Source organism: Juglans regia, chromosome 7 (assembly GCF_001411555.2).
Source record: "Juglans regia cultivar Chandler chromosome 7, Walnut 2.0, whole genome shotgun sequence".
NCBI classification, from domain to species: domain Eukaryota; kingdom Viridiplantae; phylum Streptophyta; class Magnoliopsida; order Fagales; family Juglandaceae; genus Juglans; species Juglans regia.
In genome coordinates, this window is record NC_049907.1 from 40878818 (window position 1) to 40894640 (window position 15823).

At 37.4% G+C, this 15823-nt stretch overlaps 1 protein-coding gene and 1 pseudogene across 1 annotated transcript; both read left to right on the top strand.

Annotated features, from left to right (window-relative positions):
- Positions 1 to 3329: 3329 nt before the first annotated feature.
- Positions 3330 to 7546, top strand: LOC108989447 (annotated as a pseudogene).
- Positions 7547 to 8352: 806 nt separating this feature from the next.
- LOC108989494 (perakine reductase-like) lies at positions 8353 to 11184 on the top strand. The gene is made up of 7 exons (XM_018963121.2): positions 8353 to 9026; positions 9362 to 9532; positions 9715 to 9918; positions 10048 to 10220; positions 10381 to 10477; positions 10599 to 10752; positions 10859 to 11184. The coding sequence occupies exons 1-7, from the start codon at positions 8967 to 8969 to the stop codon at positions 11032 to 11034; spliced, it is 1035 nt and encodes a 344-aa protein (XP_018818666.1). The 5' UTR covers positions 8353 to 8966; the 3' UTR covers positions 11035 to 11184.
- The last annotated feature ends 4639 nt before the right edge of the window (positions 11185 to 15823 follow it).

The window sequence follows — 15823 nt, forward strand, 5'->3', positions numbered from 1 at the left end:
GGGGTGAAGCTGTTCTAGCTGCCTGTTACCTGATCAACAGATCACCTTCTGCACCACTGGAATTTGAAATTCCTGAGAAGGTTTGGTCTGGAAAAGATGTCTCTTACTCTCACCTGAGAGTGTTTGGGTGCAAAGCCTTTGCACACGTATCCAAGGAGCTGAGACAGAAACTCGATGTCAAGTCAACTCCATGTATCTTTGTTGGATATGAAGATGAAGAATTCGGATACAAGTTATGGGATCCAGTGACAAAGAGAATTGTCAGAAGTAGGGACGTTGTGTTCCATGAAAACCAGAACATAGGAACTGAAGCTTAATCAAGAGAGCTTAGTTCCGATACTCCAAATCCTGCACCATTACAGTCCGCCACAGATAATGAGAATATGCAGGATCGAGATCCAGAAGCAGAAGAAGAAGCTCAGGGTGTCGAGCAGGGGGAGCAAGAATCCTCTCCACCAGTAGCTGGTGTACCACCACAAGAGTTAGATGGTGATGAACCTCCTTTGGTTGATGAACCAAGAAGATCGGCAAGAGGCCGCATACTGATTCCGTCAAGGAGATATCCGGAATCAGACTATATTCTGCTTACTGATGAGGGGGAGCCTGAGAGCTTCCAGGAAGTTCAAACTCATGCTGATAGAAGCCTATGGGTGCAGGCAATGCAAGAAGAGATGTGTTCTTTGCAGAAAAATCATACCTATGAGTTGGTGAAACTTCCGGAAGGAAAGAAAGCCCTAAAGAACAAATTGGTGTTCAAGCTGAAGAAAGATGGCCAAGGAAAGCTGATGAAGCACAAGGCCAGATTGGTTGTCAAATGATTCCAGCAGAAAAAGGGAATCGACTTTGACGAGATATTTTCTCCGGTGGTGAAAATGATGTCGATCCGAGTCATACTTGGATTGGTAGCCAGCTTGAATTTGGAACTCGGACAGATGGATGTGAAGACAGCCTTTCTCCATGGAGATTTGGAGGAGGAGATCTATATGGAGCAACCAGAAGGGTTTGAAGCTCCAGGGAAAGATCACTTAGTCTGCAAGCTGAAGAAGAGTCTCTATGGCCTCAAGCAAGCGCCGAGGCAATGGTACAAGAAGTTCGACTCATTCATGATGAGTCATGGTTACAAGAGACTTGTTGCAGATCAATGTGTCTATGTTCGAAGGTTCCAGAATGACAAGTTTGTCATACTCCTTCTTTACGTTGATGATATGTTAATCGTTGGTGAGGATAGGTCCATGATTAACAAACTAAAGAAGGAACTATCCAAGTCCTTTGACATGAAGGACTTAGGCCCAGCACAACAAATTTTGGGCATAAAGATTGTTCGTGATAGGAAAGTCAAAAGGGTGTGGCTATCACAACAAAAATATGTTGAACAGGTCATTAGACGTTTCAACATGGGAGATGCTAAGCCAGTCAAAACTCCACTTGCAAACCACTTCAAGTTAAGCAAGAGCTCGTGTCCTTCTTCAAAGAAAGAGACTGAAGAAATGGAAGCAGTCCCCTACTCTTCAGCAGTAGGAAACCTGATGTATGCAATAGTTTGTACTAGACCAGATATTGCTCATGCTGTAGGCATGGTGAGCAGATTCCTTTCAAATCCAGGAAAGGATCATTGGGAAGCAGTCAAGTGGATTCTCAGGTACCTGAAAGGTACATCAAAAATGTGCTTGTGTTTTGGGGGAGCTAAACCAGTTTTGGAAGGCTATACAGATTCAGATATGGCAGGAGATCTGGATAGCAGGAAATCTACTTCAGGATTTCTCTTCACCTTTGCAGGAGGAGCTGTCTCTTGGCAGTCCAAGTTGCAAAAGTGTGTTGCTTTATCCACAACGGAGGCAGAGTACATTACCGCAGCGGAAGCTGGAAAAGAGATGTTGTGGATGAAACGTTTTCTCCAAGAACTAGGAGTTAGTCAAGAAGACTACAAGGTACATTGTGATAGTCAAAGTGCTCTAAACTTGAGCAAGAATTCAATGTACCACTCCTGCACCAAGCATATTGACATCCGCTATCATTGGATACGCGAAGCGATGGAACAACAACTGTTGAAGCTTGTGAAGATCCATACGAAAGAGAATCCAGCGGACATGCTGACGAAGGTGGTTACAAGTAAGAAGCTTGAGCTATGCAGAGACATAGCTGGGATGGATAGCATATAGGTAAATGGGCATGGAGGGGGAGAATTGTTGAAATCCCTGGCCAAGCAAGCAGTCCACAATGGCTGCTTGCTTCTCAACCCTCAACGCCCAACTACCTATTGAATGCAACAATAAATGCATTCATACATATAGATGATACTGATCATCGCCTATAAATTGAAGCTCCATGCGAGAGCTTCAGATACATACCCAAAGAGAAAAGAAAAGAGAGAGAGAGCCGAGAGAGCTCTGAAAGAAAAGAAGAGAGTTGAGTTGAGTGGAGTGTAATCCTCCTCTTCTGTAATATTTTCTTGTGTTCCACTATTTATTAGTGAAGCTCTTTTCTGTGGATGTAGGCAGTTGTCGAATCACGTTAAATTCTTAGTGTCACTGAATGCATGAGTGTACTCTTTTATTACCGCTTTTATCCCTTCCGCTGTGTTGATTTTTCCCAACACTAAGCTCGTTCCCTTTTGAGTACTTTTGGTCATAGAAACCAACCTTGAGGGCAAGGTCTTAATTGGTAGAATTCAATTATCTTCATCGCAGCCAACTGATCTTGAGCCGCCACAGCGGGCCGATCCAGACACAAAAGTATTTTAGTTTCATCAGTCATTCATATTTCTGCAAGTTGGTCAGGTGACTGTTTAGAACGATGAGAGATGATAAAATTAATATGGGTCATTGGGTCCGTCATCCCTCTATTATTAACGACCGTCCCATTATTTGGTCAATAAAAGCCAGAAAGTAGGCAACGGCCGCCCACGGGAAGGGGTATCTACGGGTGCACCCAAATCTCAATCATGCATGCATCGACTCGTTAATAATGATAGTAATAATGGTGTCTAATTAATTCCAGAGGCCAATACTCTGTGTAGTGACCCCCGGCCCTTCCCTCTCATTCCCTGCACAGCACAGTTGTTGGAGTTGAAAATATGATCAGCGAGTGTCGGGAAAGAGATCATCAATGCATCATCGTCATCGACTATAAGACTCTGACTTTGGGACCCCGGCATCCCAAAAAAAAAAAAAATAGTGGATAATTAGCGTATTTGCAGGAGAATATCTTTTTTTTTTGGGTATTTGGCAGGGTACGAAGGCTAGCTACTATACTTGGGATATAGAATGGTCACCTTCACGGCCGCCTTATCGAGCACTGCTCCTTTGAGAATTATGGTGGAGAATCGCCATATGACCCAGATCGATATCCCAAGAGTTAAACTGGGCAGCCAAGGATTGGAGGTACGTCATTTTTAATTATTTTTATATCGTTTTGTTCTCATGACCCCCTCCGTATTTTCTTTTTAAATTAATATTACTTTTTATTTTAAATTTTATTATGTCAATAATTTTGACCAATACGATACATTTTCAATAAAATTAATTTCTTAAACGAGAAATTAGAATTTAAAATACAAAATCCAAATAATATTTTTCTTTTTATATATGTTATTTCTAAATAAAAATGACAGAGATCGAGATTAAATCATTAAACTCTTCTTTGATGATCGTGTGATCATAACATGAGTGTCTTGTTGGGATAGTTTTAGATATACATATATATAGGAATTGGAATTATTGATCGAATTCCATATATGTCGAAGAACTACAAGGCAAATTCCATGCAGCAGAAAGTTTAATTTTGTCTTGATGGGATTAATTAGGTTTCGTTTGGATTTTAAACTAATCTCAACTCATCTCAACTTATCATTACAATTTTTTTAAATCTCAATACAAAATATAATAAACAATTCAACTTTTTCAAATCTTAAAATAATAATAGTATTAAAAAATAATATTCTAATAATATTTTATCATCTCAACTCAACTCACTCTAACATCCAAACACAATCTTAATATTCTCTGTGCGCTGCACAGGTTTCTAGATTGGGATTTGGATGCGTTGGACAATCGGCACTGTACAACGCTCCTCTTTCTCACGAGGCTGGAGGTGCAGTTATTCAGGAAGCATTCGATAGGGGCATCACCTTCTTTGATACAGCAGATCTGTATGACCATAATTTTGATAATGAAATCATGGTTGGCAAGGTACACTACGTACTGCTTAATATGCTTTTCGAAGTTCGAACCTAAATTAATTAATATTATATATAGTGTAGAAAAAAACAAAAATATTATCATTTTTGCATTATTGTGGCGGACCTGCATCGATCTTTTGCATGCATGCATGTATATATGAAATATCATGCAATATTGGATTTTAATTAGAATACGTACTCAATTGTCATTATGTATGTATGTATATATGTGCAATTTCAGGCCTTAAAACAGCTTCCTCGAGAAAAAATTCAAGTGGCTACAAAATTTGGAGTGGTGAAGTTGGAGGGCAATATGGGGTAAGGGGCAGCCCAGAATACGTAAGAGAATGCTGTGAAGCCAGTCTTAAGAGGCTTCAGGTGGACTATATCGATATCTACTACCCACATCGCATTGACGTTACAGTGCCAATCGAGGATACAGTAATTAAATTAGTTTTACAAAATGAATTATTAGCTACAATTTATATTATTCTAATATTATATTATTTACTGATTCAATTTATTAATTCGATCTTGTCTGCTTTGTTAAATTTAATTAATGGAAGGTGGGTGAGCTTAAGAAGCTGGGTATTGGAATAGTTGCATACAGCCCTCTTGGTCGTGGTTTCTTTGGTGGGAAGGCAGTTCTTGAGCCCTTGCCCACTGGAAGTGTACTGGTATATATGTTAACGTTACTGATGCATATATAGGATAAATATTTAGACTAGATTCATCTCAAATCATCTTAAACATAAACTAATTATTGATGAAATTTACATTTTAACTTTTTATAAAAAAATTAAATTTATCTCAATCTAAAAAAGTTAAACTCATCTTAATAAGATTTAAAAAATACTATTATTCACAATTCAATTCAACACATCTCAATATCCAAACGTAATGAAAAATATTGCATCCATCGAGGATGCAGCACTATAAAAGTTGCCAATTCATATTTTATTATATTTTTTTACTTTATTATCAAGAAAATATTTTTAAATGAGTTTGTAATTTTTTTTCTTTTAAATATTTAAAAAGATTTTAAAAAATACTTAAAAAAATACAAAATAAAAAGTGCATTTTATACTTATCGATAGGAATCCTTGGTGACTCTAGCAGGACCTATTTTTAATAGAGTTTTATTACTCATCATCTCGATTCCCTTCATTACTGCACATACTAATACACTACACTTATTTTTATTTTATTTAAATTTTTTTAGTTTTATTCCTCTTAAACTAATTGAGTTCTTTTACTCATCATTCATACACCACACATTTGATTTAAGAAAAAAAATAAAAAATAATATGTGGTGTGTGGTGTGAGAATGATAAATATAATTTTTCTTTTTAATATGCGATAATAAATTTCTACATTTTAATTAATTGCTGCTCTTCTCGCTAGGATTTTTTATTTTTTATTTATTTTTTACTTAGTAATTAAAAAAGTATTTTTTATTGATGTTGTAATTTTTTTAAAAAAATATATTAAAAAGTATTAAAAAAATACATATGAAAAAAAGCAATAAAAAAAAATCCAAAATATACTAGCGGGAGCCCACAACGGTAGTTGTAGAGCCACCCAATATCAAATGTTTGCCTCTGTTTGGATATATATGAAAAGTGTTTTATCTCATTTTATTTCATCTCTATAATTTTTTCAAGTTTTTACATAAAATATAATAAATAATTCAACTTTTTTAAATTATAAAATTATAATAATATTAAAAATTAATATTTTAATTTTATTTTATTTTAATTTTAATTTTTATCTTAACTTACTATCCAAACCGTTGTATCCTATTCATGTTCCATTCACAGCCCATGTTTCCAAGGTTCAGTGGGGAGAATTTTGAGAAGAACAAGATTCTTTACAGCAAGCTTGCCAGTCTGGCAGAAAAGCATGCCTGCACTACTCCTCAACTAGCTTTGGCATGGCTTCTCCATCAGGGCAAAGACATTATCCCAATCCCCGGTAATAATTTCTAGCCCTCTCTTTAATATAAAATTTCCATCTTTCTCATGCATAATATAAATACAGGATTGCTAAGGGTGAGTTTGCATCTCAACTCATCTCAACTTATCATTACAACTTTTTTAAATTTCAATATAAAATATAATAAACAATTCAACTTTTTTAAATTTCAAAATAATAATAATATTAAAAAATAATATTCTAACAATATTTTATCATCTCAACTCAACTCAACTCAACTCACTTCAACATCCAAACACAATCTTAATCTCTGCTTGTTTGGTTTAACTTAACAGTACTGGATCATATCTTCTTGTGCTGCAAACTGAAATCCCAATCACCATGCATCCAGTACTGTGACGTATCTCTGTTCCTAATTTTTTTTTATGAGGGAGAAACCACATTCTTTCTCAGCCTGTACCTATATATAACATTCTCTTGAATTTGATTAATAAATATGGCTTTTAAACAGGTTAAGAGATTCTTGCTGAAATGGATGATTTTTACATCATTAAATCGAGCCTATAACCCGCACAATACACAGATTGTTGTGTAAGATGGAGAGAAACTAATAATAGAGAGATCAAGTTTTATAATGGAGATAAAATTCGAAGCAGTTTAGAGGGCAGTCTATTTGAAGAAACAATATAAAAATTGAAATAGTATAGTTGAGTATAGACTTAAATCTATTTATATATTTATATGTAAGAAAATAAATAAAACTTAAAAGTTACAACAGTTCATAATAAAATATTTCTTTTAAAATGATTATTGTTTCATAAACATAACACTTCAAGTTTAATTAGCAGAATGCCTACTTTTATGGATAGAATGCCACGTCGGAGTCATATCACTCCGCTTAAAATACAAAATAATATAAATATTAAATTAGTACTTTTGAGTGAAGTCTTGAATCGGTTTATATCTTTATATATAATAAAGGAAATGAAACTTAAAAATTATAATGGTTCATAATAAAACATTACTTTTAAAATATTTACTACTTCATAAATATAATACTTCAAATTTAATGGATAGAATACATACTTTTATGAATAGAATGAAACGTTGAAATTATATGATTTCATTTTTATATATAGTAATAGATGTTCTTGTTACAATAATTGATGATGTACAGTTTTAGTTTTAATTTGTCTTAATCTTGTAAGAACAGCTTTTATTTATGAATGAATCTATCTTGTTGAGAAAAAAAAAAAAAGATGTTCTTGTTGAGATGGTGCAGGTACAACTAAAATTAAGAACCTGGATAACAACATTGGTTCTTTGACTGCAAAGCTCTCTGAAGACGATGAGAGAGAAATTTGTGAGGCGGTGCCCATTGATGAAGATGTTGGCGAACGACAGATTTCTGCTCTAAATATGATTACAAATTAACATAATTTAATTAGAATAAGATTACTAATTAACATATGATAGATAAAAATATGATAAAATAAAATAAATTAATAATTAAAGAAATTAAATATTTATTTAATTATTAATTACTCATTACTATATAATGAATAAATAAATAATCTAACATGAAAATTTGATGTGAATAGATAAAGTAAAATTCATCTTATATTATTTTATTGTTATATAAAAAAATATATATATATTCTAATATGGAGATTTATACCAATAAAATAGTCAAAAGTCAAATTTATTTTACATTCATTAAAAGTGTCCTTTAAATTTAATTAATCCATTAAGAATGCTCTAAATATACAATTAAGTTTATCATATTCCATTAATTAATTGGCTTGTACTTATAATATAAACTGGACGGTCTAGGATGGAAATTTAAAACTGATTTGGAGTCTGGTGTTAAATACTAAAAAAAAGTAATTTGGGAGAAACATTACGAATAATCATGTGTTTTAGGGCAAATAGCTTCAACTAACCTTGTTTTAAAGCCAGAGCTTCCAACCATTTTGAATTTAGGTTGGAATCAAACTGATACCAATCATGCTATTTGTTTGTATTCAAAATTTTACCTTTTCTGCTCACTTTCGCTGTCCCATTTCTGTTTTTGTTTTTTTGTTTTTTTAAAGCAACTTGGTAATAGTAATACAGTCGTGGGCTGGGCAGCTTTGACAGCTAAATTGGTGGCTAAATTGGTGGGTTGTTGGGGGTAGTTGGGAGGAAAACTGGGCAGATTTGCCAAGATAAAATAATTGTATGACTAACTGAGCTTAATCATGCTTCTTCACGTGTGGCCTAGAGTTATGGGTTCATTCAATTTTAAAAAAAAATAGTACTTTGAGAATGTGACTGCGAGACGTGGTAGTACAAGTATCTAGAAGAGTAAAATCGTCATGTTCTTCTGTATGTAATTGTATGTATCAATTTCATGAACGTTTCTCCAATAAAGTTGCTCTTCTTTGACTATTCCTTGCTCTTCTTTGCAGCCTGCTCAAAAGTCAAAACTATAAATGACTGAAAACTTGGTCAATTTCATGGTGGGGATCACAGAAGAACATTACTCAAAGCAATTTCGTCATGTTTGAATTGTCTCTCCCATTTTCAAACAAACTTTAAATACACTAACTAATCGACAATGCAGGCCAATCTTTTAGCCCTTTCAGATTTATTGTCTTGTGCTTCTTCTGGTTCGATAATATTAAAATCTAATGTCCGCACAGTGTCCCCACCATGAACATGATTGCCGTCTTTCCCACTTTTGACGGAAAAAATTCCACCTGTTAAAGTTGGTGGGGGGAATTAGGGTATAAATGGAGTCCTACTAGGTGTGCAAATTTACAATTTTCCATTCCTGTAATAGCGTCTTTCAGCTTTGCTGTGGTTTGTTGAGATGGCGGAGAAGTCCCATATCCAAATTCCAAGAGTGAAACTTGGCAGTCAGGGACTTGAGGTAGGCTGCTTCTTGCTCTCTCCAACCCATTTGGATTAGGCCAATCTCCAATTTCAAAATCTTATATTCCATCTTTACTTGAATCTTTTCTCTACAAATTGCAATGATAATCTCCATATCCGTAAATAAATAATTATAAGTTAATCCAAGATTTGAGTCTTTCCTGGTTCGGATAAGTGATTTCAGTCATGTTTCACTGTTCATACCTTTTTCAAAAATGCATGTTTAAGATCATTGGCCCTGTATTTGGTTAACCCAGATTATTGGATTGGGGACTTCCTCAGATAGTTTTATTAGCATGAAACAATTCTCATGGGATCCTTTTCTGGCCGCAGGTTTCTAGATTGGGGTTTGGTAGCGGGGGACTTTCTGGAATATTGAATGCTCCTCTGTCACATGAAGATGGATGCTCCGTTATAAAGGAAGCATTTCATAAGGGTATAACCTTATTTGATACAGCAAATGTTTATGGAGAGAATCACCATAATGAGATCGTGATTGGCAAGGTATTGTAATTTCTTACCGTCCAATCATCTTGAAAATTCATTCAAAATGTGATTTAGCCGGTGTCTCTTTTGGATGCCCGAATGGTTGGTTGAGATTTTCATCCAATGGACAAATTAGCCTTAGGAACACATCTACATTCCAGAAAATGTTGGACGGAGTTAAAATCATCTTGTCTTTCTAGGCTCTGAAGCAGCTTCCTCGAGAAAAAATTCAAATAGCTACCAAATTCGGGATTACTATTGCGGCGGATGGTCAAATTGGCGTCAAGTGTACCCCTGAATATGCACGACAATGCTGTGAAGAAAGTCTCAAATATCTTGATGTGGACTACATCGATCTTTACTATCAGCACCGTGTGGACTCCTCAGTGCCAATAGAGGATACTGTGAGTCTTAAGATATATTTTGTCATTCTGAATCCATACAAAACTTTGTAGTTTGATACATTTCAATGTCTTATACTTCATTTTTACTTTATTTCTGCTTGCCATCTGACCAATTTTGGCAAATGGTAGATGGAGGAGCTGAAGAAGCTGGTGGAGGAAGGAAAGATAAAATACATTGGGCTGTCAGAAGCTAATGTCGACACAATAAGAAGAGCTCATGCGGTTCATCCCATCACTGCCTTAGAGATGGAGTATTCCTTGTGGACCCGTGAAATCGAAGACGAGATAATTCCACTTTGCAGGTTTTATTTTGTTTGAATTTCAAAGCCAATCGTTAAATTATTGACAGGGGTGGAAGTTTTGTCTACATGGTCTTTGAATTGGTTATGAAATATTAGACACTTTAATAACAATCATGAAATTCCAAATACATCGTTAAGCAACTTTTGTAAAATCTCACAGAGAGCTTGGCATTGGGATAGTGGCATATAGCCCTCTTGGTCACGGGTTCTTTGGCGGGAAAGCAATCGTGGAAAGCTTGCCTACTGAGAGCTTCCTGGTATGTACCTAGGTGACTACAGCTAAAATAACACTCATTGACAATGTAGCAAGTAAGAAAAATTAAGTAGTTTTGCAGCAAGAATTGATATTTACGCTCATTTTAAATGTTCTTGGCATAGACTGTGCATCCAAGGTTCACGGGGGAGAATTTGGAGAAGAACAAACTTCTATATGCTCGATTATCCGAACTGGCAGCAAAGCATGGCTGCACTCCCCCTCAGCTAGCTCTGGCTTGGATTCTCCATCAAGGGGACGATATAATCCCAATCCCTGGTACGCTACTCTCTTTGTTTACATCTGTATATAGCTTTATCCATCTCCAGATAAAGTGGATTGAATTCTCCTGTAGTGCATGATGCGAAACAAATTGATTGTACAGGTACAACTAAGGTTAAGAATCTTGATAACAATATTGGATCCTTGGCATTGAAGCTCACACCAGAGGATTTAAAAGAAATAAGTGACTCTGTGCCCATCAATGAAGTTGAAGGTGAAAGAGAAACTGAGGTGTTTGCTCAATATGCCTGGAAGGTTGCAAATACCCCACCAAAGTAAAAGCGCAAACCTTTATTCTCTGCTGTTGTGTTGCCTGGCTTGTTTGTACAGCAGAAAAAATAAAGTAGAGAACGTAATTTTATCTTGCTGTCGTCGATATATGTAAAAGAGTGAAAGAATCTCCTTCTAAATAATCTCTTTCTTTCTTCATTTTTTTTTTTTTTTGTTGTTCCTGTTTCTTATACATGAAATAATTGTTTTTTTTTTTTTTTATAAGTAAACGATAGAATAAATAAGAATAAGCATAACTCAAGTACACAAGGAGTTATACTAGAGTTAAGGCCTATCTAAGTTGCTGTAAAAGAAACAAGAAAATCATGTACATTTAGGCCATAAAAATATACAGCTATAGCCCAAAGCAGTAAAGTACGAAAAAATAAAACTTGAAGCTCCTCTAAGGTCTGCTCCTTATCTTCGAATGTCCGTTCATTACGCTCTCGCCATATACACCACATAATGCAACTAGGAACCATCTTCCATACAGTTTTGATTTGTGGGGGTCCATCTGGTATTACCTAACTAGCCAATAATTCCACCACAGTAGCTGGCATCACCCAGTTTAAACCTATGTGACTGAACACTTCGCTCCACACGGCACTAGCTGTCTCACAATATAACAAAAGATGATCCACTGTCTTCCCCGCTTTCTTGCACATACAACACCAATCCTGAATAATGACCCTACGCTTTCTTAAATTGTCAATAGTCAAAATCTTACCCAGAGCCGCTATCCAAGTGAAGAAAAGTGCCTTAGGGGGTGCCTTATTCCTCCACAATTTTTTCCAAGGGAAATGGGTGTTCGGAAGTACGGTAAGGGATTTATAGAAGGAACGCACCGAGAAGATACTCTTACCTGCTGGTGTCCACCACAGCTTATCACCACATCTTCCATTTGGCTTCATATTATACACTAATCTGAAAAAAGTCTCAAAATTGTCTATTTCCCAGTCTTGAATTGCTCTATTAAAGAGTATATTCCAATGAATTTGATCCCCTGAACGAATCATGAGGTTCGCCACCGAAGCTTCTTGGTCACTTGCCATTCGGAAAACCATAGGGAACGAGTCCATGAGTGCCTCTTCCCCACACCAAATATCCCTCCAAAATTTTATACGAGTACCCTCCCCCACCCTAAATTTAGTATATCGAGAAAACACCCCCCACCCTCGTCTTATGTGTTTCCATATCCCCACACCATGAGATCCATTCCTTTCACTAGAGCACCAGCCCCCCCATACCCTGGCATATTTGCAATCCACCATAATTTTCCAGAGAGCTTCCAGTTCCATAGTGTACCTCCAAAGCCATTTCCCAAGAAGTGCCCGGTTAAATGTTCGCAAATTCTTTATCCCCAACCCACCTGAGGAAATTGGTTTGCACACCTTATCCCAACTGACCAGGTGGAACTTGAATTTCTCTCCCAGTCCACTCCATAGAAAGTCATGATATAGTTTTTCAATTCTCGCCGCCACACAAGCTGGAATTGGAAATAAAGACAGAAAATATGTTGGTAAGTTAGAAAGAGTGCTCTTGATAAAGGTCACCCGGCCTCCTTTCGATAGATACAGTCTCTTCCACCCTGCTAATATTCGTTCTATTTTCTCAATCACGGTATCCCATATACCTAACGCCCCTGATATAGCCCCCAACGGTAACCCCAAATATGTCATAGGTAAAGAAGCGACCTTGCACCCTAAAGTGTTAGCCAGATGCCGAGAATTACTGACATTCCCAACAGCCACTAATTCTGACTTATCAAAATTTACTCTCAGCCCTGACGCTGGTTCAAAACAAAAGAGAAGCGCCTTCAAAGCCCGAAGTTGGTCTTGCTCTGCTTCACAAAAGAATAGTGTGTCATCTGCAAATAATAGGTGAGATACCGAGATCAAGCCCCTATTCGAATCACCCACTAGAAATTCTGACAAAAACCCATGGCTGACTACCACCGATAACATCCTACTCAGAGCCTCCATGATGATAACAAATAATATAGGGGATAGGGGATCTCCCTGTTTTAAATCTCGTGAGCTGTTGAAAAAGCCCTCTGGGTTGCCATTGATTAAAACTGAAAATCTTGCCGTTGAAATACACCATCTGATCCACCTACACCATTTCTCCCCAAAGCCGCATCTCTTCAATAAATACAAGAGGAAGTCCCAATTCACATGATCATATGCCTTCTCCATATCTAGTTTACAGATAATCCCTGCAATACCAGACTTTAACCTACTATCCAGACATTCATTGGCGATTAAGACAGAATCTAAAATTTGGCAACCCTTTACAAAAGCATTCTGTGGCTTTGAGATTATCTTACCAATGGCCATCCCTAGCCTGTTTGCAAGCACCTTGGAAATTATTTTGTATAGCCCATTAATAAGGCTAATTGGCCTAAAGTCCTTCACTTTCGATGCTCCAGTCTTCTTTGGAATCAGAACAAGAAATGTAGCATTCAGGCTTTTCTTGAACTTCCCCGCCATAAAGAATTCTTGGAATACATTCATAATGTCATCTTTCACAACCTCCCAACAGATTTGGTAGAAACTGAGTGAGAAACCGTCTAGACCTGGTGCTTTATCCTTCACCATTCCTCTGACCACTTCATACACCTCCTCTTCCTCAAAAGGTCTTTCCAACCATGACAATGTCTGTGACTCAATTGAATCAAAACCAAGTCCATCTAATTTTGGCCTCCACCCCTCGCCTTCTCTAAATAAAGTTTCATAAAAAGTCACCACATGTTCCTGGATCTCTGAAGCCTCCGTGCTTTCACTACCATTGATTTTAAGCATTTCAATGGTATTATTTCTCCTATGAGAGTTAGCCACTCTATGAAAAAATTTTGTACTTCGGTCCCATTCTTTTAACCAAAGTGCCCTAGACTTCTGACGCCATGAGATTTCCTCCAAGGATAATACTATTTCCAACTCTGAGACAAGTTCTGCCTTACGTGAGACTTCCTCTACTGTGAGCGTTCTAACTTCAGTGATCTTCTCAATGTTCTGTAATTCCTCCATCCTGGCTCTCTTTTGTACCCCTATATCTCCAAAGATTGAAGGTTCCAAAGCTTTAAATCATTCTTTAGAGCTTTTAATTTGCCTGCAAGTATATGAGAGGGGGTACCAAAAAATTGATATGAAGACCACCACTGCCTAACCCTTTCCACAAAACCTTCACTATTGAGCCACATGTTTTCAAACTTAAAATATCTACGGCCTCCTTGGATACCACCTCCATCCAATAAAATGGGGAAGTGATCCGAAAATAGTCGCGGTAATCTCTTCTAACATACCTCCGGATAATGAATTTCCCAATCCGACGATAATAAGAATCTATCTAGACGAGACCACGTCTGACTATTCGACCAGGTAAAAGGCCCACCTATCAGTGGGAGATCCACCAGATTCAAATCAAAGATGCACTCTGAAAATTCTGTCATGGCAAGACAAATCCGACTATTACCAGACCTCTCACTAGGAAATCTTACCACATTAAAATCACCACCTATGCACTAGGGGAGGTCCCACCAACTGTACACTCCCTCAAGTTCTTCCCACAAACATTGTCTGATAGTGTCATCATTTGGTCCATATATACCTGCAAACGCCCATAAAAAATTATTCTCCACCATTTTAAAAGAACACGCCACTGTGTATTCCCCAACAAACTCCTCCATTTTTTCCACCACACTTTTATCCCACATCATTAGTATCCCACCCGATGCCCCATTTGAAGCCAAATATACCCAATCCGCATATGGACAGCACCACAAACTTCTCACTATTTTCCTAGACACCAATTTCAGCTTGGTTTCTTGTAAGCACACGATATCCGCTTTCCAATCCCTAAGCAAATTCTTTATAAGATGGCGTTTATTAATCTCGTTCAACCCGCGTACATTCCAAGACACAATTTTTGGCTTCATAAGGAAACATGTGTACCCTTCCCTTTACTCCTATCGCGACTTGAGCTCCCCTCATTCAATGACCATTTTAGTCTGTTAAGTTCCCTCTGCTTCTTGGAACCAGATTTCTTGGATTGAGAATGGCCTACCTCAATGGCAGTGAGAAGGGCCATAAACTGTTCTTCATACCCCACGCTCTTCATTCCCACCACATGTTGAATATCCTTGACCATTTTGAATACCCATTCCGAGATTTCAAACTCATTAGAAAACAAGCAAGTTAACGGGAATGGCTCTCTAACCCCTGATTCTCCCTCCCCTCCAAACAGATTCTGTCCTTCCCATTCACCCTCATTAACCAAATTGACCACCTCATTTTCAGTAGGGAAAGAGCTCACCTGAGTTTCAGGAACCATTATTATGTCCACATTAGTCTCCGTGAGTTCTACACTATCATCCCCAAGTTCTACAATCCTCGCAGCCCCTCCTTCCAGAGTCTTCTCGCTGGACTCTGTAGAGCACTGTGAGAATTTCTCGGCACTGTGAAGGTCCTTCCCATTAGCCAAAAAGTCCAAAGTCTCTATCGACAGGTTCTGTGTACCGACAGGTTCATCTGGGAAAAAATTAACTGGTTGAATACATTTTTCCGGTTCACGCAAAGGAAGAATCTGCTCCACCACCATCATCGGTGCTGTCTGAGCCACCGAGGAAAGACCCACCGTGAACCTCGCGTCATCCGATGGTGGTCTCAGCACGCGATTTTCAATACCCATCTTCTGAATTTCTTTTTCCGTTTCGCGCAATGGGGGGAACTGCTCCACCACCCTTGTCGGCGCTGTCTGATCCACCGGCGAAGGTCCCATCGTGGTGGTCTCGGCTTCCGAT

Bases quoted from the DNA above. Each gene is read 5' to 3' on its own strand.
- LOC108989494 (XM_018963121.2), top strand. From the start codon at position 8,967: ATGGCGGAGAAGTCCCATATCCAAATTCCAAGAGTGAAACTTGGCAGT. The intron at 9,027-9,361 runs GTAGGCTGCTTC...TTCTGGCCGCAG, and splicing joins TTGGCAGTCAGGGACTTGAG to GTTTCTAGATTGGGGTTTGG. The intron at 10,478-10,598 runs GTATGTACCTAG...TTCTTGGCATAG, and splicing joins TGCCTACTGAGAGCTTCCTG to ACTGTGCATCCAAGGTTCAC.